This window comes from Myxocyprinus asiaticus, chromosome 42, assembly GCF_019703515.2.
Source record: "Myxocyprinus asiaticus isolate MX2 ecotype Aquarium Trade chromosome 42, UBuf_Myxa_2, whole genome shotgun sequence".
NCBI classification, from domain to species: domain Eukaryota; kingdom Metazoa; phylum Chordata; class Actinopteri; order Cypriniformes; family Catostomidae; genus Myxocyprinus; species Myxocyprinus asiaticus.
Window position 1 is genome coordinate 15,697,727 of NC_059385.1, and position 26,387 is coordinate 15,724,113.

Sequence of the window (26,387 nt, forward strand, 5' to 3'; positions counted from 1 at the left end):
ACCTCTTTGATAGCCCAGGACAGATTGGCCCTTGCTGTTCAGAGGGCTACCTTATCACAGACCCGAAGGCAATGTCTCGGGTTTTCAGCAGTGAGTGCACTTCAGCAGTCATCCACGGTTTCTGGTTTGCACGTGTGGTGATGGTCTTGAAGGAAGTCACATCATCTATGCACTTGCTGATGTAGCCAGTCACTGATGCTGTGTATTCCTCCAAGTCTGTGGTGCTGTGGTTTGTAGCAGCTTCTCTGAACATTTTCCAGTCTGTGTGTTCAAAACAGTCCTGAAGTGATGAGTTGGCTCCCTCAAACCAGGTTCTCACCTGTTTCAGAACCGGTTTGGCACGTTTGTGTAAACAAGGTCTAAATTGTTTGTACCACGGGTTGCGAAATCAACATGCTGGTGGAATTTTGGCAGCACTGATTTCAGCTTTGCGTGGTTAAAGTCCCCGGCGACAATGAAAAATCTGTCAGTGTGCACTGTCTGTAAGTTACTGATAGCCCCGTAGAGTTCACTTAGCGCTTCCCTTGCGTTAGTGCCAGGTGGAATGTACATCTCAACAACGAGCATGGTAATAAACTCTCTGGGTAGGTAGTATGGCCAGCAGACTTCAGTTATAAACTCCTAGCTTGAGACCACAACAGCATTCCTGCACCATTCATTGTTAGTTTAAATGCACAGACCACCGCCACAAGTCTTCCCAGACAGTGCTGCTATCCTGTCGGCATGATGTGAGGTTAGCCCAGCTAGCTGAATGGCTGCGTCCGGAGTGCTGTCGTTGAGCCATGTTTCCGTAAAAACGAGAACACAGCAGTCTCTGACTTCACGCTGGGTAGTTAACTGTAGTTAAAATTAGTCCATTTTATTGTCGTGGGAGCAAAAATTGGAGAGGAGAATGGATGGTAGATCCGGGCGGCTAGGGTTAGCCTTTAGCCTAGCACGGACACCGGCTCACCACGCTTCCGCTGCCTGGCACACCGTTTTCGGCACCCTCTATCCCGGCCAGCATCAGGCAATACCGCGGTCCCAGGGCCTGGTTCGTGTATCAGCCCGAGGTCATGTAGCTCTTCCTGTAGTCAATCGTTTATTCCTCCTGAGTGATGCATCATATTTCATATACACATTCATATACTGGCTGCCGGCACTAATAATACACCATGTATACAGAGTATGGCTGCCCTCTAATAGTCGACCAAATGTTAGTTGATGAGAAGAGTCTTGGTCGACCAAGTTTTGATTGGTTGGTCGCAGAAAAACTCCACAGGAAACCGACGAACTGCTGGTTGGACGCTAGGTGGTACTATGAGGTAATTTTTGTTAAGCAGGGTTAGGGTTAAGCCTACACAATAAAACAATTTTTATTTATTTTAACTAAAAATTCAAATGAAACTGGAAAAAAATTAAGTGCAATGAAAAATTAAGATGGCTTTACAACAGTTGTGAAGGGCAACATCTCATTGGAAACTAACCTACTTCATCTGTGCATTCTCTACTGGTCGGGTATTTCGTTGTCCGGGAAAAAACATCACGTGTGTGAATAAATTTGTTTTGTTCCCTCCTTCACCAACTTTTAAAGTCTCCCAAACAGACATGCAAAAATCATAATTTTTCATATGAATCTACCAAGGAGGTCTATAATGCCTGGAAAAATCTAAAATTATTTGCGATTTAAATGTTGCTTGCAATAAATTTCGTTTCATCAGGGTACATTGTTATGCTGCGTTCCATTCAAGTTGGATGAGGGATATTCCTACTTGATATCTCCGACCATAAATGCATTCCATTCCCCGATATTCGGAAGATGACGTTTAAGGAAACAAAACTGTAACGCTTCCGTTAGCTTAGCAGGGGTTTGACTGTCATTAGAGATGTCTCCTAGCAACCCAACTGATAAACAATGCTGCAGCGCTAGCATTTGTGCTTCAGGTGTACGATTATCAAAAGAGATAATGTTTTATACACTCGTTTCTGCAGGCGTTTGTTAAACAAGCTTTAATGTCATGTAATGTGGAAACAAACTCATTTATCGATATTACTTAATAAAGTGAATGTTTATCACTTACTTTGTATATCTCCCTGAGTGTCGACATGTTTGTGTGACATCATGCACCTGCATCTCGACGAAATCAGAGTTGAGAATTTCTGCACGAGCCTACAAGCTGTAATTCTGACTTGCATTCCATTGCACTTTTCCTAGTAGGAAGTTGTAAAATCCGACTTTCCGAGTTGAATGGAACGCAGCACTACTTTTCAAAACTTGATCGGACACTGAATGCTCAAGCAGAATAATTTACACTTAAACTCCTGATGTTGCTATAGCAATGCAAAAAGCACTTACCAATTTGCTAGAAGTTTAAATCAGTCCTCCTTTCCTGTTTAATAAATTAAGCAATCACACGGTCATGCAGAACTTCTCGTGTTTGTAAATCCATAAGGATCTCTTTCTCAGTTGTGATGTGGCCGTGGTAGCCGACTCATCAGCAAGATCTCAAATTACGCACATCACTTAAAGCGTGATTGCGTCACTCAAGGCTAGCTAGAACGCCTAGAATTGTGGCACAAATAACTCCATAGATCAGACCTATGATGGCAATTCAATGCCAATAATCCATACAACCTTTCGTGTGCGAGGAAACCTGCCGTGCGAGCAAGGTAATTCTTCTGCCTTTGCTCGTGCAAACACCTTTTAATTTTGTCAGATGTGAGGCAGGCTCTTGATGTTTTGTTTGTAACCTCAAATTATCATTGGTTATTATCTTTTTCCGGAAGTCAGTTGTGATTGGCTCCGTTACTACAAAGAACCATAAACTCGCCTGTACTTCATGAGAGACATGGCTTTATCAAGTGACCCTCTTCATGTTAGTCATTATTACTTTTTTTGTTGCTAATTCTTCATATAATAACAGGGCTGATTTAATGTTTTAAAGTACTGTGTATCTTTGGAAGACACTTTAAAAACAGGTAGGTTACTAGCTAGCTGTTGCATTCTTGTGATGTTACTATATAGAACTTCAAGAACTGCCATTTATTTATTTACAATCTGACTTTTGTCATTGCAGTTGTAAGACACTTTATAATTAATTGAAAAGTTGTGAGCCCAGGAAAATAAATTATAGCCTTATTAACAGGATGTTGCAAAGTGTATGCGTCTACACTGGTGACTTTAAACCACTGATTTCGAAGTTGCTATTAGGGGACTATCTTTAATTTGCGTAATGTATGTCACTTTAGATAAAAAAAAGTAAATTACTTGTACATATAAATGTGTGCAACATAATTTTAAAGAAAGCATTTTTTTGTTTTGTTTATTGTTATCAGCCTAGATATTGCCATCTTGTCATTATGCATGGTTGATTGTGTTTTATATACTTTCCATCCCTTGTACACTTCACCCACAGCTATGCTTTTAGGCCTGAATTGTGCCTAAACTGTTATTAATAGCTGTAGTATACTGCACCAAAAAATTCAATTTCACATTTTTTTTATAATGTTTTTATTTTTAATCTTAGTTTTTCCCATGAAAATAACATGTTGAAAATAACATATATAAAATATATTATTCCAATGTCTGTGGCCTTCTCACAGTATGCCATGATGCTAGATAAAGATGGTGAAGTAATGCCAGAGCTTTATTCCAAGGCACTTGACCTGAGTAATTGCAGATCTCTTGAATATTTTTGGAAGATATTTGGCCCACTCAGTGTTTTATGACCGGATCAAGCAGATGACCATACAAATCTTATAATGTTAAAATGTTGAATAACCAGCAGTCTATGTTCTCTACACACACCTCCTTTGTTGATCAGCCATCCTGCTGAATCTACTTTCTCGATTTGACACTTACTGGAGTCTTATTTCTGGAGTACTACCATTAATAAATGACAAATTGTTCTATGTAGTTCTACCTAACATCACAAGAATGCAACAGCTAGCTAGTAAACTGGTAGTTTAAAGTGTCTGGCAAAGATAAACATTATATAGTATGAATTCAGCCCTATTAAATGTAAAACAAAATTGCAACAAAAAAAGTAATAATGACTCACATGCAGAGGGTCCCTTGATGAAGCCATGTCTCTCACGAAGAACAGGTGAGTTTGTTATGGTTCTTCATAGTAAAAGGAAGCCAATCGCAACTAATTTAGGGGAAAGGGGAATAACCAATGAAATTTGAGGTTACACACAACACACTAAGAGCCCGCCCCACAACTAACAAAATTAAAAGATGTTGGCACAAGCAAAGGCAGAAGAATGATCTTGCTCGTGCGGCAGAGGTTTCCTAGCGCACGAGAGGTTGTATTGCATGCACAGGAGATTTTGTGCACACAAGGGTGTAAAACGTGCACGCAGGTTCTTCCTGTTTCCTCACACAGCAATAAACTACCGCGCGTGAGTGTCAATAATGCGCACAAGGGTTTAAAATGCGTGCACGAGTTCTACCCGTTTCCTCACGTGGCTTCAATCTATCGCGCGTGCGCACTGATTTGCCGCCATAAAAAGGCACAACAAACATACTACAGAGATGAAATGTTCACTTCATGTTTGATGCAAATTTATCACAAAGCTAATTTCACATCCTAGCATAATGTACCTACTAGTAGTAGTCTAAATGTTCCATTTTCACTTGTCAAAAGTTTTAAGAATTAATTTGATAAAGACACCATATTGATGATGAAATTAAATAAACTTTAAAACATGGAGGGGGGGTATTCGGGGAAAAAATAGAACAGATTTCAGTAGGGCCCAAAAACACTTGAGCAATGCTTACCTCATTGAGAAACATTTGAAGGAACATCCATTTCTTTTAATTTATATTGAAATTTAACTTTAAATAGGGCTTAAGTAGTATGTTAATTATCACATTACAATATTAGCATATTTTTTGCTGTGGTATTGAAAACTAAAAACAGAGAAGCCTAATTTTTTGGCCAACTGAAAGTGGTGTAATTCCAAAAATGTACTGTGATAAAACCTTAGCTTCATTAAAAAAAAAAAAAAAAAAAAAACAATTAATTAATTTACATTCAACAAAAACTTTTGCTCGTTTTCAGTTTTCTTTTCTTGAACCGTTTTTAGTCCCTGAGAGTAACCATATCTGTTTACAGATGTTGCCAATCTTAGAATACAATGTGTTAGATAGGAGACTCATTTTGTGTGTGTATTATATTGATTTGAAATACTTTTAGTTGGTTGGTTGGTCTTTAATATGGAAATAAAAATAATTCCTGTTTGTACAAAACCAAGTCATACAATATCTTACTTTTCGTCATCTCGTATAATTTATTAAGTGTAAAGAGCATATGCTGAAACTCTGCAGAAAGCTCGGTAGATTTCTTTTGAATTAAGAGCGGCCATCATTCACAAAGTTCTAAATGTCCCCCATTCATTGCATGCTCAATTTCTAAACATTCTGGATAATCTGCTAAAGTTTTTAACCATCTATAAGAACAAACCAGTAGTACTCTCTGCTTCACTTAAATTTACAATGCTCAAATCTATTCTGCAGAATTCCACAGATATTCCAAATCTACCAAATCTGCATAGAAAATGCAGAAAAAGTCTGACGGTTTGGTCATAAAGTTGTGATACAGATGTAGCTATGGCTCACGTGCAGCGGCTGTCAGTTGCGTATCTTAAAGCTAAAACAAGGAGAAATGCAGTCCGACACTGAAATCTACACAAAACAGATTTGTAGAACTCCGTCCATCCAAACACATCTAGTAATGGATAAAGGATTGACTAATTAACTTGCATTGATATAAATAACATAGCATGGCAAGACTGGTCCCCAGGGCGACTATGAGTTATGAAAAATATTTTTCCATCTGCTGAAAACAGACAAATATACACCTTGCCATCTTCACCAACATGCAGTTGATGCTTCCTTCAACTCCAAACAAGGTTGTGGTGTTTATAAGAATTATGTTAAATTCAGCATGAGTTTTAGTCAAGGCCCAAGTCAATCAGTGTCATTTTCCTTGTGTGTAGTTTATTCAAAATTTTTTAGAACTTTCAGCAGCTTCCGGGACTTTATATTTTCATTTTTGATTGATTGACTCCTTAAGAGTGCAGAGAACTCAAAATATGCTGTAATGGTGCATGTTGCATAACAGCACAATGAACCAACAACAACAGTGATAACTGTATATTAATCTTCAGCCAAGTAGTGGTTAAAATACCATACAGGGCTTATTACCATCACTGTGACAGTTTGGAGACAGAAACATTTCAGTTTTTCTCTTGGCACTGTCATACTACATGTTTCACAATTCCAAACTCAATTATTAGCCATTAGAACATAACAAATGCAGGTGCATAAGAGTAGATGGAAAAGTGCCAACGACAGTATGGCGCATTGGGGCATCAGTGTGTGAACTACTGGAACAAGTCAGTGGTTAATGTGTACTAAGAATCTACAGCTAAAGTGGTCACAAGGTATACACACACTAGTGGAAACTTTATTATATCCTTGAATACTTTGCCAATCATCTTCAAGCTTCCCTTTAACCTCTCCAACAAGGTCAAAGGGAAATCGCTGGGAGAGAACTTTCATTATGCTTGATAAGCAATATGCACCATAATACAAAGGAATCTGGGGTCAGAGAACTGAGCAGATTTGCAAACAGGGGACACTTCAGAGTGCAAACCCATACGAAAGAAGGCCAAGAAACTGCAGAGTCAGTTTCCCAGATTATCTGTGCAAGCAACGTGGAATTCTTTGCCGAATCAATCTTTTTCCACATTTTGCTGAGCTACCTCCAAAAAAAGTCACACAGTCAAAATAAAGGTGCCAAAATCCCCAAATCTTGTTTTTAGGAAGTAGGATACAACATAAAGACGAAGGATCTCTGATCAATCCATGACTGCATTTTAAAAAATGCTGAGCTCGCTCTCTATGAAACCTTGATTTGACCTTGCATTCGAATTCGAGTCGAATTGCATTGTCAAGGTGATTGGAAAACCAAGATTTTTTAAAGGACATTTTCTTTGACTAAAGCACTTGGTTCTACCAGCCCAGACATGTTGGGGAGTAAATATGATCTGTGCAAAAGATCCTTCAAGTTCTCATTCAAGCATTGACCAGCATGGGGCTCAGTTCTGCCGAGCGTTTTGTAAACCTCTGCTCTATTGGAGAAGACCTATACAGGGCCTCAGAGCTACAACATGCACAAGACCAATTAATTGTGTAGGAGTAGTAGTAGGCTAGTTCCTGAGAGAAGGCACAATCATCTTGGTATTCAAACTACAAACATAGAGGACATATGTGACATGTTGAAAAGGCAATTGTGAACTGAACTGATACGCTACTGTAAACTCATCTTTCTTCTTGCAATTCCTTATGGTGGGCCCCATTCCCCAAGAGCTTGTTGAAAAGACCCTTAAAGGCCTCAGCAGCTGTCAAAACCAGTGTCAGCTGACATCCATCTCCGAAAGGGTAATCAAAGACTAATGAGCAATAAGCATCGAAAATCTGGTAAACGGATGACGTGGTGTCCTCTCGAGAAGTTAACATCTTCAATAGTTTCAAAACAACTCATTTACCACAATGAACCTCTTTGTATGACAATGTTTTTACGTTTTACTGCTGGCATTGCATACAGAAGGTAAAATCTTTAGGTTTAAAAACCTCAAGTCCATTTCTGGGTGTGAGACTAACTACATTTCAAAGCATAAAGGTTTGTCAGGGTTACAATAAAAGACAGGCAGCACATCACAGTCTTCATAAACTGATGGATTAGACAGCTTGTGATTTGCTGTAGACTAGACTGTCTAAGTGCATGTTCAACAACAACATTTAAAAGCTGTATTACAGTACTGTAAGTGGTCAAAAGCAGGACTATAATGTAATACAAATTAACCTATTTAAAATCAATAAGCAATCAATGGTCTGATCATTAGGTGTGAATCAGTTAAGTCCGTTTTAACAGTATCAAAGATCAACCCTTTTTGCAAAACGAGTACCAGCTGGCAAGAGAGCAAAAGAGTGCAATAAGTTCAATATCAAACACAGTTACACAACATGAACTTTCTCATCCTAATGGCCAGTTCTTGAAGTCCAACAATGGTTCTCATTTCATCTGAATAAGTAATTCTTAAGAGTGCATTTACAGCACAAAACTCCACAACCTCTGCACAGACTTAATGCAGGAAAACACACCCCGAACAGATTCAACCCTAGATAAAACAAAGGCAACATTGCAGTAACGCTTTAACTTTTTCAGAAGTGTTAGACATTTTTTTGGGGTCATGCAAAAGTGCAATGAGCGCAAAAGTGCAATGAGCATAAAAGCACAAATAAGCTGAACAAATGAACGACATGGGATCTCACCTGTTTAGAAAGGCGTTTCCAAAGGCGTTAAGTTTTCGGAAAGGTTTCTTGGGGTCAACCACTAAAGCGTTGCCCGGGATGATCCCCTCCTGGTCCCCGTGCATGACCGCAATGAACGAGTCGGTGGTCGGTTCGGGGCCTATGCGCATTCCGGGGAAGTCTTGCTCCATGAGATGCCGAATAAAAGTGGTTTTCCCCGTGGAATACTGGCCCACTAACAGTACCATGGGTTTGTTGTCGAAATCGGCGTCCTCCAGAGCCGGAGAGTGGAAATCATGGAAGCTGTACGTGTCTTCCAATGGAAATAATTTTTTCCTGTACAACCGCTTCAACCCGTCCGACACTGTCTGAAACAGTTCGGGATCCTTTTTCTTCCCGTCCTTGATCGCCCAGCTGAACATGTTGCAAAAGGTGAAGACAAAACTTCTTATCTAAGTGGAAAAGAAACACTTACACTGTGGTTTACAAGTTCTTTGCTGTTTTCTTGACAGTTTAATCAAGCAGTTCGGATGAATGAGCAGTCCCGTTTGAGGCACAGCAGACTGCCAGCGTGGTGGGTTGGTCTCGAGCTTTCAGCTGTTCAACTAACTGTTTTCTTCTTATTTGTTTATTTGCAGCAGACTTTGACTTTTTCGTAACTCAGACTGAAGTTTACTGACTCGTCAGTAAAGACGTCGCACGAGACCGCGTTTTAAATCCACTGGAGAGTCCGCGCGCATCGCACAGTTGCTCTCGTGAATCCAACAGCACGAGCCCTCTGCGCGTTAAAGTATGAGCTCGCGCTCCCCTCAACAGTTTTAATATATCACTTTGGACCGGAATTAAAGAGAGATTCCAGAATAAGAGCCACCACCACCCTCTCCAAATTGGAGTTCAGTAAAACAGCTCATGTTCACTTCTCATTAGAAGAAAGGCTTATCGACGAAAGGAACTTGTTTTATTGTATTTTATTTTATTTTAACAGAAACAAAATATTTGATCTTTATACAACCTGTGTGCTATCTTATAATGTGTAAGAACTATTCCTGAATCATTGAACTGTCAAATATCTTGCACTTGCACTTTATTTTAAAAAAGAATATATTAATGGGTAATTCAGATGCAATAAAATTCTAAATATTGAATATATAATATAATAGAATATACTGTAAAGTAATGTACTGCAATATAATATAATATAAAATAATATAATATAATATAAAATCATATAATATATTATAAAATAAAATAATACAATATAATATAATATAATATAATAGTGATTTAAATATGTTAAATCAATGTCAGAGGTATGGTATGAACTTCACATGACAAGTACAGCCACAATCCTGTCTTGTGAAGTAGGGTTTTTCTTTTGCATGTCACTGACTGCTATATTTGTCTTGGAGTTCCAGGAGGATGGCAGTTGTTGGTCTGAATCTGTGCCAAGTCTGACACTGTCATAGTGTCTGAAAAATGACATTCATCGCCCTCTTTGTCCAGCAAAGAGGCTCTTTAATGTTATTTCAATGTGAAACTGATCAAACATATGTGAAAATCCTTTGTTTAAGACTTACAGTAAACGAACCAACAAAAAGCTTGCTGAGAACAGGCTTCTTTATATCTTAGAGTGAAAATGAAAGTTAGATTATTGAAAAGAGTCTTGTAGAATTCCTTGTGGTTTCTGGGAAGTTCCCAATGCTTTGTGTTCTTGGAGAGGGGCAAAGGGAACAATGCATAGAAACAAGTGGCATAGTCCATACAGACTTATAAACTACTGTCTTGTAGTATAATTTCCATTATATCATGAAATCCATTAATAGGTTATTTTTGCATTTACATAACTGCAGAGTGGCACAGTTGGTGTGTCTCAACTTGTCGGTTTATCTGACATTCAAAACCAGTTTCAGTGGCTGTATGCTTATTTCATCTTATTTCTGTAACCTTAGAACTATTCCTGTAAATCCTGGACTTATTTTAATGTGGGGGGGTAATAACCGAAAGCAAAACAAAATTGAAAGTGAAACCACTTTGACATTTGCAGGAGAGTCCCTGGCTTTGGATTCAGATAGTAGGTAGTTCAAGTGGAATGCTGTGTGCACTGAAGTGATTTGGCATGTTAGTTGCCTTTCATCTTTCCAATGACTCCTGCTTACTCGGACTAAATCATAACAATATATGATACTGATTTTATGACCTAATTTTAAGTATGAAAAGAAAGTAAAAAAAAAAAAAAGAATTTAAAAAGTGACAACCTGAGGTACATTATGACATAATTACATATGCTGAGAAAAGTCACATTTATTTAATAGTAAAAAAATCAGAGAAAACTTGATTTTAAAATAATTTAATGCAACTGAATTAGTTTTAATAGTTACATTAGAATAAAAACATGAACATTGCATTATGATGTTTTTACAATTCTTTAGCCTAACTGCATAGTTCATTTATACAAGTCTGTTTTATGGCATTCTGCATTCATTTTATGCTGTACAAATCAGTGTGTGTTTAGCAGGGCAAACAGGACAGTGGCCTACAGAACTGACAGGCAGCTGGACTGCAAACACTGGCTGTCAATTCATAGGTCATCACCCTACTTCCTAGACACTGGGTTAAACATACTCTCTAGTTGTATATGAAAACTATTGGTTATTAGCTTAAATACAAGTTTTGACTTAAATCTTTTTGTTGTTGTTGTTGTTGTTGTTGTTTGTTTGTTTGTTTTTGTTTTTTTACATATCTGATCTTAGTTTAGTTAGCAGCATATATTACTCATGCATTTCAAGGAAAACATTTCCTGTGTAGCTCAGGCAGTTGAAGGTGACTATCTGCACGCAACAGCAGCTCCACTGGAAGACACAATCCTTCCACATGGAGTTGCTGTTACAACCAGTCAGCACCAAGTCTTTAAAAGTACACCCCTTTGGACAACAGAAGGAATTGCATTCACTCTCACACAAATGTCACACTGATTCGATACTACATTAAGACTCCAGTCGCCAAGCCTTTTTAAAAAAGGAGCAGTGATGTCACCTGAAATGAAAGTATAAAAAACAGAGTTAGAGAGGTTAAATCACGATTCGGACATGGGTTAATGACACCCATTAAGGACACATGAAAGCTCCTCTGATGGCTCATGACTTTGACCTCTTATTTCTTTTTCATCTTTATGACATGCCATAGACTCCATCATTAGCCAACAGCACGTCCAAAGTGCTAAGACTGATCTTGATAACAGCAATTTTATGACAGCAGTCAACCCGAGGGTGCTCAGCACAATATGTATCTAGGCTAAAAGACAAAAGGGTGCGCCTCTCAATAATTAATGTGCCTAAGTCTTAATGTGGAACATATCACTTCCTTTTTTCACTTTAGTCAAGAGTTATACCCATCCCACTTTCTCTATCATGCTCTTTCTCTCCTTTTAGTTTCTTAATTTATATAAAATGTTAGACTTTGACTTGCTGTAAACCTCCCTGATGCTTGCTACCTTTGGAAAAACAGCATAATAAAGTAATTACAGCAGGCACACATTGGATGAGTCAGTCTATGTTATCTGCTCCTGTTATCATCTTGTGAATTCACCATTACCTTTCCCATCCCAGCGCCATATACAACTTTTGTGTAGGGTGAGAGAAAATCAATGGCATGAACTCATGTAGGTGGTTCATTTTTATCACAATTCCCAAATGCCATACTTTCATACTTTGAGACACTGAGCAATAGCCTACTTACATATATTTCATCAAATCTACTCTGCAGAAAAGAACCCAACCCATTCTGATCACAGCCATCAATATGGCATGCTAAATTAGTTTGCGATTGTTTTACAAACTTTGATTGGCTGCCATTTATTTGCATTTAAACTATAGTGACATATATAACATATTCTACCACAAAATGTTGTGTTGCTTTACTCACAAGCTTTGTCATTGATTTATATGGTTGTGTTCTTGGAAAATATTTTTAATGCTCGAGGGCTTAGCACAAGTTCTTTCAACGTAAGACTTATTATCCCATCAAAATTATTTTAGGTCTTTTGACCATATAAGACCATGCAGGTATATTTACATTAGAATATTTATCTAGCCTTTCACAAACAATCAGACCTTAGCATTGCAATTTTCTACAGGAATCATCAGCCCCATTGCATGAGACTCACTGCTCATGTGAACCTGCATAACATGTGCTTTTCTTTCAATAAAAAATTTTTCTTTGTATTTATATATATATATATATATATATATATATATATATATATATATATATATATATATATATATATATATATATATATATATATATAGTGCTGGATGTTTTATACAAACATTTATACAAATTCTTAAAAAATACATGTCTCCCAGGTTCCTCACAAATACCCATAATTTTATTTTCATTCAAGAGTCGCTTACCTGCATACTCCTTCCTTCCGTTTTTTTGGAGCCTGATAATTCGAAGAAAACCAAGAAAGAGAATACATAGAACAAAAGAAGAGAATACAAATACATAGACATTACAGAAAGACAAGAAGCAAAGCTAAAAAAAAATATAGATAAAAAAAATGAGAAGGAACTGAAAACAGCAAAGTTAGTGACCGCACAAAGAGAGAGCCAAATGGTGAGAGGGGTGAGTCGGTCTTCAGTGCAATGTCAGGCAGTGAGAGGCCAGTTTAAAAGTGATCTGGAATTGAAGCTTAGTTAATTATTATACTCCCTGTCAATATTTAACATTATGGCCCTGCCCCTCAATCCAACATCCTGGACTCCTATAGACTTACACATAGCTCAGGACCCCATTTTGTGCTCTCTCACAAACTATGGCAAAACTGTTATATTAATCTGTTTCATACAGTTAAAATCAATGAAGCTTTCAATGAGATTTTTTTAAACAGAGTATACACATGTTTTGGGCCAAAAAGGCCTCCAAATCAGGATTCTTGTCAGTGTTTACAATAAGCACATGCAACCAATAGAGGGAGCCTCGGTTGAATTTAGCTTTATTACAGTATTTTTACTAAGTCGTCTCATCGATTAACCATGTTTGTTGCACATCAGACTAAACCTATTTTGAATTTCGAATTTTGTTGATGACATAATTCTGCAACATGGCTCTGTTTACAGGCTGTTTACCTTCACTGTATGTACAGTTGTGCCTAGGCTTGAGCAATAAACCAGTGCACTTGAGATTTAGGCCACAATCTCTTAATTACTTGTAATAGCACAATAGCAAAAGACTGAGGTAATGCTGCATGGTCAGAATAGAAAGATAGACTATGGACTCTAAACATTGATCAAAGAATGAAAAAGAAGACTTTATAGCAGGATAATAAAATGCTTAGGAGAGAGGGTTAATTATTGCCATTGTTAGGTTAAAGAGCACAGGAGTACACAGTGTGTGAAGGAATTTCGGTTGTCAAACACAAGAATGAGGTGTCAATTAATGTACCACCAGAGTATAATCCATCTATGCACAAAATTTAAATAAGTTCCTTGGGTAGGTGGAGGCCTGGGTGTGGAGGGTTAAAATCAGTTTTGTGTTCTTTTTTGTGAGAAAATGTATTAGAAGTTTTGAGTCTAATTTGGTTCACCTCTAAAGCCACAATCTAAACATTTACTTGATCTACACTGGTGGCCAAAAGTTTGGAATAATGTACAGATTTAGCTGTTTCAGAAGGAAATTGGTACTTTAATTCACCAAAGTGGCATTCAACTGATCACAAAGTATAGTCAGGACATTACTGATGTAAAAAACAGCACCATCACTATTTGAAAAAAAAAAAAAAAAAAAAAAGATTTTTTTTTTTTTTATAAAATCTAGACAGGCCCCATTTCAAGCAGCCATCACTCCAACACCTTATCCTTGAGTAATCATGCTAAATTGCTAATCTGGTACTAGAAAATCACTTGCCATTATATCAAACACAGTTGAAAGCTATTTGGTTCGTTAAATGAAGCTTAACATTGTCTTTGTGTTTGTTTTTGGGTTGCCACAGTATGCAGCAGACTGGCATGTCTTAAGATCAATATTAGGTCAAAAATGGCAAAAAAGAAACCGTCAATCAATTATTGTTTTGAGGAATGAAGGCTATACAATGCTTGAAATTGCCAAAAAACTGAAGATTTCATACAAAAGTGTACACTACAGTCATCAAAGACCAGATGTACAACTAAACAAGAGGATAAATACATCAGAGTCTCTAGTTTGAGATATAGACGCCTCACATGTCCTCAGCTGACAGCTTCATTGAATTCTACCTGCTATACACCAGTTTCATGTACAACAGTAAAGAGAAGACTCAGGGGTGCAGGCCTTATGGGAAGAATTGCAAAGAAAAAGACACTTTTGAAGCAGAAAAACAAAAAGAAAAGGTTAGAGTGGGCAAAGAAACAAAGACATTGGACAACAGATAATTGGAAAAGAGTGTTATGGATCTTAAACCCATTGAGCTTTTGTGGGATCAGCTAAACTGTAAGGTGCGTGAGAAGTGTCTGACAAGACAGCCACATCTGTGGCAAGTGCTACAGGAAGCGTGGGGTGAAATGTCACCTGAGTATCTGGACAAACTGACAGCTAGAATGTCAAGGATCTGCAAAGCTGTTATTGCTGCACATGGAGGATTTTTTGATGAGAACACTTTGAAGTAATTTAAGAAGTTCTGAAAAAAAAATTCAACTTGTAATAGTAATTTTTCACATTATTAATGTCCTGACTATTAATTGTGATCTGTTGAATGCCACTTTGGTGAACAAAAGTACCAATTTCTTTCCATAAGAGCAACATCTGTACATTATTCCAAACATTTGGCCGCCAGTGTATATTTGGGAAACTGCTAAAATAATTGTGGTAAAAAATATGTTCTAGGCAGTTCAAAGGAGAAACCAAGAAGAAATGAAATCTTAAAAGTGGTTACCATTTCATTACAGCGCATAAAATTAAACCACAAGCATGCAAACCGTACAGGAATTCTGAGGCTGTCCTAATATACTGTATCGACACGCTTCTACACCTCAATCGTCAGTCATCAACGACGATTCCTACCCTCTCAATCCTGTACCAGAGTTCAGTTCTTGTTGTCATACTGTATTACCCTCTCCATATTTTATGCCCTTTGCTCCTCAGCTCCTTACCTTTTCATTTACTTGGTTTCCATCTAAAGCCATGTCACATCAAAGGTGTCACTTAAAAGACACATTGAACCATACTTTTCACAAAACTGTCCTTCTCACATGATCAACCATAATCAGATTTTTCTTCACATTTTACTATATTACAATCCATAAAAAGCAAGGACACAATGCTAAATACAGCTACACCAACACTGAAACTGAGGAAGTGGCTTCAGTTACATCGCTTTAGTGTGTTTTTATTTTAGTTACAACAATTTTTTATACTGAAACAGAGCACAGTTGAGCCATATCTGTCTGTCATAGGACAGAGCATAGTCTAAGAAAGCCAATTGTGGTCATAAATCAATTTTGACTAAATGTGCATTTGTTATTTGATTCCTGAGTATAATTTTAGCTAAATTGTTTCGTTTAACACGTTTGAGACTAACAGATTCATTTTGCAAGCGTGTTCAAAAATAAGTCAGTCATTAGCTACAAATTGTCTAATTTACAATGCCCACTGTTTCTACGCCAAACCAAGATGTCCCTTATCTTATCAGAGAACAGGCTAGGATAGGGTGTGTTTAAGTGTGCATAACGTAATGTGTAAGATTGGAACTGTGTGCGCATACACACACCCACTTAGCATAGAGGTATGTATGGTCATTCCCAGTCAAGTTTACAAGTCTTTAACCAGCATAGATTTATGCTTTTCCTCCTATTTCAATAAATGTACAATGTACAACTGTACATTTACTGTAGATGCACATGCCTTGAGCAGGAGTTTTAAAGGAATCTGGGTTTAATACAAATCAAGCTCAATCGACAGCCTTTGTGGCATAATGTTGATTACCACAAAAAAATAAATAATAATTCACTGGTCCCTTTTATGTAACTACCGATCAAGAGGTGAATGGTGTCAGTCCATAATCAGGCAAAAGTATAGCCACAAAATGTAAAAATTATACGTGTTAACATGATTTTAGTGCGACAAAATCACAAATTTACGGTGTTTACCAGAGTAATTGTAATACTGGACATGACTTTACACAGAAAAGGTTAGTAAGCAATTTTATCACACTAAAATCATGTTATCATAATGTCTACGTCTTTTGGCTAAACTTTTGAAACAGTGTGTATTTTAATGTTTTTGGACTGGCGCCATTCATTTCCATTGTAAGTGTCTTACTGTAACCAAGATTTTTGCTTTTATTTTTAAATAAAAAAAGGATCTCAAAAATGTTTTTTTTGGTACTCAACAATATTCCACAAACGCTGTTGATTGAGCTTAACTTGTATTGAACCCAGAATATTCCTTTAAACTTTATTTCACTACATATGGCAGTAGCTGTTAACATACAACAAAATATACATTTATAATTTCCTAGAAAAATATACATTGCAGAGTTTTTTCCCCACATATTTGTGACATTTTGCCGTTAATTTGTCTCTTTTTAAGTGCATAAAATTATTATTAAATACAATAATGTTTTCCTTAACTTCCCAATTATAAAACATAAAGCTCTTGCTATGGGAGAATGAAGGACAAACTTTTAAATGCAACATGCAATTTGTGTGTGCTAATGATGTACAGAATTGCTCTTTAAATTCCACTACTCTGTTTACTTCTAAATTGCAAGGTTAGATGGGAAAAACTGCTCTTTTTTTTCTTCTTCTTCATATATTTCATATATTCCAGCCTTACATCTTTTCAAACATTTGGAAGATAATATGACAACAACATTTTAGATAATTTCACAGAAGTTCAAAACCATTTCACAGGCCAAAATAAGAAACTGTAATGACAACAAACATTACTATATAGTCATATTAAACAGTTGCTTATTTTTTAGTTTGTCAGCTTGGCCATTGTTGATACCCATGAAATAAAAAAACAGTTTATAAAATTATAAAAGCAATTCTGTTTCTCCATCACTTCTTTGCTATTTTTCTCTTCTTTTTGCCTTCTACCCCAGAAACTGCTGCTTCCTCGCTCTGAGTGGCCCTCTTTTTTGTTTTCTCAGTCACTGTTTCCATGGTATCCCAGACTTCATCCTCTTCTTCCTCTCCAGTAACATCCAAACTAGATGACTGAAAGAGAAGAGTGTATAAAGAGTCACAGAAATTCAAGTCATTTGGAAGCAGTCTGTTTAAAAACAGAATAAGGCATTAGTGAGGAAATGACTTGCACTGTTGTGGTTGCTCTTGATTGGTAGTTACATAAAAGCAAATCATCAAAACAATGCTCTCTCTGACACTAAACTGTCGCTTACCTCCAGTTCTCTGCTTGAGAGCAGTACGCAATTGAGTCGTGATTTCAGATACACCTGCAAAGAGAAAATATGTTAATAAAATTGCCATTTATACAAGCACAACACTGAGTGGGAGGCACTTCTGATAATGTGGTGTTTGCAACCGATGGAAATAAGAGGAGAGGGGCTATGTGGAAATGAAAGGAGATGGAAAAGACAGAGATATGGCAGTGTCAAAGAGAGACATACTGCTAAAGAAACCTGGTTTCTTTTGTGCTCATACCTTGTGTTGTAAGGCATGATCCTCCAGGCTGTGTACTCTCAGAAAACGATCTAAACCACAGGAGGCCACCAAAGGGAGGGATGGATGGCACTGCAACCCCCGCACTGCCCCTGCCAGACCCTTGAGACACCCACGCACAAGCCCTGCGGCACGATGCAGGCAGAGAGAAGAGAGAAAGGTCAGACAACATAACACTCTCAGGAGTTCAATATTATACTGCATATCTGGAGTCTAGCTGGCTAAATACATCTATTATACTTGAAACGCACACAGATCCAGGGCAAGTAATGACAAAACAAACCACAAGCAAATGGACCTTTCTCAATTCAAATAACTGAACAAGCTTTTAGGCACATCTCATCCTGCCAGATCAAAATAAGTGAGAATCCTCCTACTACATACAGTACCTTTCCGGAGGTCCAGGATGGTGAGCTGCCCATGAGTATTACCAACGACCACTGTGCCCTGACTGGCAGGGAGAGAGAGTGCTGTGAGGGGGAATTCTCCACACTTAGCCTCCATCACTGGCCTCCTCTGGGAAGCTGAGGGGTCATACACTCGCACCTGATGGAGGAAGAGCAGAATGATGAGTGGATCTTTAAAGAAGCCACAGCTGATCTAGCCTAGTCATGGATAATAATAATAATAATAATAATAATAATAGCAAAAGGAAAAATATGCTAAACTCAAATATGTTCAGAGAAAAAAAAATCATTATAGCTTTAAAAAAATCAATGAAATGTATATAAATATTTGAAGTTTACATTAAGAGTCCACATTAAAAATCCGACATTCATCATTTAAATTAACCCAGGAAATGAAGCTTTTACATTATGTTGTGATGCTAAATTGATGAGAAATATTAAGAATCTACACTATTTCTAGGTCAGAAATCAAATAAGCAAATAAGTGACATTGACCATGACCATGTGACCACTTCTTTGCAGAAAAGGTAAGATTTCCTTGCTTTGAAGCACACAAGATGCTCCTTGGTATGGAGCTAGATTCATGACTAAAAGAATATTTGAATTTTGTAAATTTGAATTTTAGACAAAGATCTGCTCCGTCTTGACGCAATATTAATGGAAGCCATTAATGTATTAAGTGATGTAGACAGGACAAAAATCTAATGTCAAAATATCCGAACTGTGTGATGTGTAAATGCAGCCTAATAGACGTGCTGCAGCTGTTATAAACCTATCGTTAATATTAATCAAACAATATTGACATGATAAAGAGAACAGCACTTGCTGTCCTTGGCTGGTTAACTTTAAGCTCAATAAACTTTAATAACAGGTCTGTTTTCAGTCAAACTCTGACTGTATTGAATCTTTATTAAAGTAGGCTAAATCTAATAATCACACAGTAATTTGAAGGTGTTCTATTTTTTTAATTACTTTTTTAACGTTTTTATATCACAATTTTCTAATAATTAATTGCTGCCGTTCTTATCAAAAACGTATAGCACTGTTGACTCTGTACACTATTTTATAACTATACTTTATTACTCTTGAATAATTCCTTTAAAAACTTGAAGCAATGTTAGGAGAAACACTTGACGGCTACATTATTTTAGTTTAATTTGTTTTTATTTATATAAATATTAAACTTTGGGTTGGGATGCCGTGGGGGGAAAACAATATAAAGAGGTGCCAAAGTTTAAAAAAGTTTAGGAACCACTGTACTACTGCAATTCCAGCGTTACTGATGTGACATTTACAGTGAAAACATCACATATCAAGAACCCATGATCAGTGTATCAAACCATTTCAATAGACACCTGCAGATAGAGTCCAGAAATGTTCAGTCTAAAGTTTTCTTTCACTTTAGATCGGGAAATGAACTTTTTTGGGAAAACACACACTTTGTTAAATCTCTGTGAATTGAAATGCACAATCCAGAAATACCAGCCACATAATGTAGAAGGGTTGACACACTCGTAAGAACATGTAGGGCCTAGTAATTATTATTTTTGTATTAATTGTTACTTTCACATAAATTAGGAAACCCGTTGTTGCGGACGTGAACAACATTTTCAAACAGCTATATTTTATCATTGCAAAAGAGGGATACTCTTCCAGACAGATAAGGAATTACCTGAAAACTATGCACATTTTGTCATAACAGCGCTTTTTCTTTTTTTACATTGTAAGAGCCACATTTATGATATTGTGTTTCAGCGCTGTCACGTCTGTAACGTTTTAGAGGTTATTCAAATAAGTTGATACTTTCTGTACAAAGCTAACTTTTGTTGATGTTGCGTACAAATGGTCTCCCTTTTAACACCCCTGAGCATGTGCATTACGGATGCTTCAGTTCAAATCATATGTACTGTATGTCAATGAGAAAATCACAAACATCAGCGCTCCATTTACTATGATTATTCTGACAGATGACTGACTATTGCTTTGGTCTGTGACTTGTTTCAAGCTACTGCATTTATAGCCAGCATTTGAGAAGGGACCATTTTGACAAACTTCAGATTTCAAGCGATCTGAACTGTAATATAATAAACATAAATGCTGCGCTACTCTGCATGTTCCGCTTTTACTCCCGCCAGGGCGCCGCTCACGCAGCACTGACTTAAGCGGTCAACTCAGACTATATATTTAAAAACGCAGCCTTCAGCGGCTTAGTATTTGTGCAAGGCCATAAAGCGATTTCAATCTTACTTAAATCCATGATGCAGCCTTGATGATTACATCATACAGATGTCTCTCAGAGATTGAAGTCTACAAGTTTCTACAAGTAAGTGCTGCTTTCACAACTGTCATGTCCTACACACTCTCACGGCGAAATCGTAAGGTTTCGTAGGACTTTTCTAAATTTGGTTCATTCGTATAATATAGTACGAATGTGTTTGTATGATGTCGCTGGATATCGTTTTAATCTAAGATGCAACAATTACTTGCTTCTGTCACACACAACAGCTTCCTATCATGTTTACACACTCTACTGATTGGTTAAGTTTAGATAAGGGGTTTGGGTAAGGGCATAATATTAATAAACATGTCCTTAACGCCTCATGTGTGAAACCCGTGCTTACTTCCGCATTACACATCTGGGCATTTGCACATAATAAAATCGTACGAATTCATACAAAATAGCCAACTCATAAAATATGTACGAATGTTCGTGAGATCAGACTGGTCACGTCCGTAACGACTAGATATCACGTCCGCAACGACGTGTTTTTCCTCATTTATGTGAAAACAACAATTAATAAAAAATAATTACTAGGTCCTACATGTTCTTAGGAGTGTCAACCCTTGTATTTCTGGATTGTGCATTTCAATTCTTTTGAGTTTTTACAAAGATAAAGTAAAAGAAAACTTTAGAGTGAACATTTTCTGATGTCTGGACTCTATCTGTAGGTGTCTATTGAAATGGTTCGATATACTGGTCACGGGTACTTGATGTGATGTTAAATTTGATGTTTTCACTGCAAATGTCACATCAGTAATGCTGGAATTGCAGTAGTACTGTGGTTCCCAAACTTTTTTTTAACTGCGGCACCTCTTTATAGTGTTTTCCCCCCACGGCATCCCAACCACTGAAAAAAATAAATAAATAAACAAATGCGATTGAAAACACTCCTTTATTAAAAAAAGTTTAATACTGATATAAAGACAAATTAAACTAAAATAATGTAGCCGTCAAGTGTTTCTCCTAAAATTGCTTCAAGTTTTTAAAGGAATTATTCAAGAGTAATAAAGTATAGTTATAAAATAGCGTATAGAGTCAACATTGCTATACGTCTAAATGTTAAAAAAGTAATTCAATGAAAAATAGAACACTTTAAATTTACTGTGTGATTATTAGATTTAGCCTACTTTAATAAAGATTAAATACAGTCAGAGTTTGACTGAAAACAGACCTGTTATTAAAGTTTGAGCTTAAAGCTTCTAATGTTATCCAGCCAAGGACAGCAAGTGCTGTTCTCTTTATCATGTCAATATTGTTTGATTAATATTAACGATAGGTTTATAACAGCTGCAGCACGTCTATTAGGCTGCATTTACACATCACACAGTTCGGATATTTTGACATTAGATTTTTGTCCTGTCTACATCACTTAATACATTAATGGCTTCCATTAATATCACGTCAAGATGGAGCAGATTTTTGTCCCATCTGTTAATACTCCTGTAATAAATTAACGTCTGTGTTTACATTCATATCGCGTCAAGAAGTGCATTTAAATGTTCACCCACAGCTGCATTCACCACAAGAAAGGAGCGCTCCATAGAGAGCACGTGCATATACGCAAGTGAGCATTTAAAAAGCTTCCGGCTGTAGACAAACGGATACGGCATGTAAGGAACTGCCGGTACTTTTACCTGGTGGCTATTAAAATATTAAACTGAGTAGAAATTTTGCAGCACCCCTAGCGGCACCCAGTTTGGGAACCACTGCCGTAGTAGCTCTGTGATTGGCCAAATGCTCTGTTCGCGTTTCCTAAACCCTTTCCTTTTATCTGAGGAACCCGGAAGCTACTTTCTATAAGATTTTAGAATACTGCATTCTATATTGAATTTTTAATATTGAATTTCTTCTTCAGCTGTAATTTTATAATCTGAATATTTACAGCTAGTTTCACCTCTAAAAAATCTGCTATTTAAAAATACAAATCTATAAAATGCATCACAAAAACAATTCAATTTTGTTAAATGCCACATGTCTAAAATTCAAATGTACAAAATTCAAATTCAAATCTTTTAGGCATAAATCTAGCTCCATACTTTGGAACATTCTCAAATCAAGTTGTAATAATGCGGTCATCAGTTTTTTCACAAACTTGAAGTCCATGCCAGCTCAAATGTATGCTGTCATTAAAGTAAAAGGGGGACATACCAAATACTAGGCCTGGAATTCATGTTGATTTTTCCACTCAAACTGTTATGCTGATAAGATGTTATGAAATAAAACCAATGCAAAATTTAAGCATTTTCACATGTGGACTTTTGAACAGCACTGCATACATAAAGGCAGAAAGATGGGCAAATGCTTGAACAAACCTGGTGGTGTCCAGAACATGTTACTATTTTGTCTGAGTCTGGGATAAAGCCGATGTCTCTCACCCAGACAGGTACTCGCATGTCTAACCAGTCTTGCGCTACCTGATCATTTTCAGAAAAAAATATGTACAGTACAGTTAGTACAATACAGCAATCATAAACTACTGGGGACTGAAATGTTTCTAGTATTTTTAGCCTTACGTTTTTGGCTGTGAATACTGGTTTATCAGGTCTCTCCAGGTCCCACACTTTGAGGGGGTTCTCTTTCCTCCCTGTAGCCACATGGTGGCGCTGTGAGGGATTTTGTCACATTCGTTTACTTCAACCTAAGGACAAAGAAAGATGGGGATGGCTTAGAATGCAGGTACTGTAAGAATCTACTACTGGATGATTCACACAAAACCTGTCAAGAAAATGTCCTGGTAATATTTTGCTCCAAAATCAAAAGAAACAAATAAGGAATTATTTCCTGCAAATAGGAAATGAAAGGAACAGCTCACCCAAAAATGAAAATTCTCTCATTTACTCACTCTCATGCCATCCCAGACGACTTTCTTCAGCTGAACAAAATGAAGATTTTTTAGAAGAATATTTCAGCTCTGTGAATAGTGGTGAGAAATTTGAAGCTCAAAAAAGCACATAAAGGCAGCATAAAAGTAATATATACAACTCTAGTTGTTTAATTCATGTCTTCAGAAGCAATCGATTTTGGGTGAGAACAGACCAAAATGTAACTCCTTTTTCACTATAAATCTTGACATTAGTAGTCTCCTTGCCGGTGATGATTTCAAGCTCAATTACACTTCCTAGCACCATCTAGCGCTCTGCTCATCCGTCACGTGCTAGGAAGTGTAACTGAGCTTGAAATCATGATTGAGACCGCAATGGCAAGATCTACAGTAAAAAGGAGTTACATTTTGGTCTGCCCTCACCCAAAATTGATTGAATCATTTCTAAAGGCATGGATTAAATCACTTGAGTCTTATGAATTACTATGGGCTTCAAAGTTTTGGTCACCATTCACTTGCATTGCATGCACCTCTAGAGCTGAGACATGAAAGAAAGTCATACACATCTGGGATGGCATGAAGGTTTAATAAATGAGAATTTTCAATTTTGGATGAACTATTTATTGAAGCTTATTTTTAGGAACATTAAGATTTTTTGCATTTTGACATGTCAATAAAGCACAGTTTAGCCTGCAATTCTCATGACCCCAATGCAAAAAAACACGACCATCATTATATTTTCATTACCACAACATGAAAAAAAAAGATATTTATACAACATAGTAGGACTCCCTTGGTACTGCCTTTAATTTCCACTGATTTTAATTTGTCAAAATCCTTGTACCAAAGTACTTTAACTCAGCGGTTAAGGCTCTGGGTTACTGACCAGAAGGTCAGGGGCTCAAGCCCCAGCACTGCCAAGATGCCACTGTTGGGCCCTTGAGCAAGGCCCTTGACCCTATCTGCTCCAGGGGTGACGTATCATGGCTGACCCCAGCTTAGCTGGGATATGTGAAAAAAAGAATTTCACTGTATATGTGCAAATGTATAATGTGTGACAAAAATAAAGGCTTTTCTCAGATTTTGGGTTAAAAGATTTTAGCTTTGCCATTTTTAAATCACCTTTTTGCTGGTTTTAGGTGTACTTTTTTGTATTTATTTTTTTCATCCCCTTTTCTCCCAATTTGGAATGCCCAATTCCCACTACTTAGTAGATCCTCATAGTGGCGCGGTTACTCAACTCAATCCGGGTGGCGGAGGACAAGTCTCAGTTGCCTCCACTTCTGAGACAGTCAATCTGTGCATCTTATCATGTGGCTTGCTGTGCACGGCACCGCGGAGACTCACAACACGAGAGGCTCATGCTATTCTCCACGATCCACGCACAACTTGCCACGTGCCCCATTGAGAGCGAGAACCACTAATCGCGACCACGAGGAGGTTACCCCATGTGACCCTACCCTCCCTAGCAACTGGGCCAATTTGGTTGCTTAGGAGACCTGGCTGGAGTCACTCAGCACACCCTGGATTCGAACTCATGACTCCAGTGGTGGTAGTCAGCATCAATACTCGCTGAGCTACCCAGGTCCCCTTTAGGTGTACTTAAATAGTGGTGACAAATGCATTTTTAAATGTACAAATATTCCATGTAGCCTAGCCTCTAAATTAACATGAAGCCATAATTCATGCATAATGCATGTATAATAATTACACATGAATTAGATACATGGCGGTTAAACCATTTTTAGATAAAGAACAGCATGCCACAATGCAGGACACTGCTTTCACTGAATGAAATATAATGTCAACTACTTAAGTACAAACAGACAGACATGGAAGATAAGAGCTGTCTAGGTGGGTAGAAGACATCATCCTAATTTTACCAGCTCAGCACGTATAGACCTCAGCAACAGTGGAGGGAACAATAACTGGGGCAAATCTGAGATCATGAGATTATCATTAAATTGCACCCAAACACATGCAACTTACTGTGTCTGTACTGCCTTCTTTCCACACATTCAGAAGTCCCGACTCCACACACGTGATCAAAGCACTGGAAAAGTGAAGGGGTGCAAAGAATGAGCATCATATATAGAGATTAATACAAAAGCTAATTTATATTTTCATGTGGATAAAAGCTTAAAGTATTGACAGACACCTTTCATTTACTGCCAATCCTGTAAATCTGCCTTGGGAAGGATCCCCACATTCTCTGCTTCCTGTGAAGATCCCCTTATCTGTGCTGAAAGTTTTCACTGTGCCATTTACACTGCCCACTAACACCTGAAAGAGACATACATATAGACAAAGACACATACAATAAATGTTAATCACAAAATCATGGTGTTTCAGTTTGTAATTGCATTTCTCTCCCTTGCTCACCTCCGATTCATGGGGATCTCCCCATGCCATCACACACACCTCCTGATCCCGACTCAAACAACTCATCTCACAAAAGTTAAACGCCTGCCTTTTGATGAGACTCACACCTTGAGATGAAATATGGATAATTACAAGACATTAGTTAACAGGTCCCGAAGAAAATTAAAGGGCCCTGATGCGGTGCCAACTCACGTGTACCATAGATGGCTAGGTAGTTAAAAAAGTAAAAACAATTTGGACAAAAGGACCGAAAGCTCGCAACAACTCTTTACCTTTTAATATCCCCGTTTCGGATCCTAGCCATATTGAGCATATTTGGCTGTTGGCAGTCATTTAAATTAGAAATGGGTAATTTTGAGCTACTAACTTGGTTCCGCTCCACATTAAAAGTAAATAGATGGCTTTTCAGACGTAAATATGTTTAACGCGGGAAAATGTGGGTTTCAGTATGTATCGGAACAGATTATATGTATTTGACGTAACATTCAGGCGACGAATAAAATATAAACAGAAAGAATACACCTCTAAATTGGCC

General features: G+C 37.4%; 1 protein-coding gene, 1 long non-coding RNA gene and 1 pseudogene across 2 annotated transcripts in view; all 3 read right to left on the reverse strand.

Moving 5' to 3' along the window:
- The window catches only part of LOC127432516 (EH domain-containing protein 1-like), a 44,781-nt gene extending 35,681 nt beyond the window's left edge, over nucleotides 1-9,100 (reverse strand). Inside the window, exon 1 of the mRNA XM_051683714.1 lies at nucleotides 8,324-9,100. Coding sequence (XP_051539674.1) covers nucleotides 8,324-8,724 — 401 coding nt within the window. The 5' untranslated portion in view covers nucleotides 8,725-9,100. The remainder of the gene's footprint in view (nucleotides 1-8,323) is intronic.
- Nucleotides 9,101-10,633: 1,533 nt separating this feature from the next.
- LOC127432532 (uncharacterized) lies at nucleotides 10,634-12,937 on the reverse strand. Its single transcript, XR_007895759.1, has 2 exons — nucleotides 12,715-12,937; nucleotides 10,634-11,335 (listed from the first exon to the last, which is right to left on the reverse strand). It is a non-coding gene; the product is annotated as an uncharacterized LOC127432532 (long non-coding RNA).
- A 4,277-nt stretch (nucleotides 12,938-17,214) lies between these two features.
- On the reverse strand, nucleotides 17,215-26,185 carry LOC127432522 (WD repeat-containing protein 74-like; annotated as a pseudogene).
- Nucleotides 26,186-26,387: the final 202 nt, after the last annotated feature.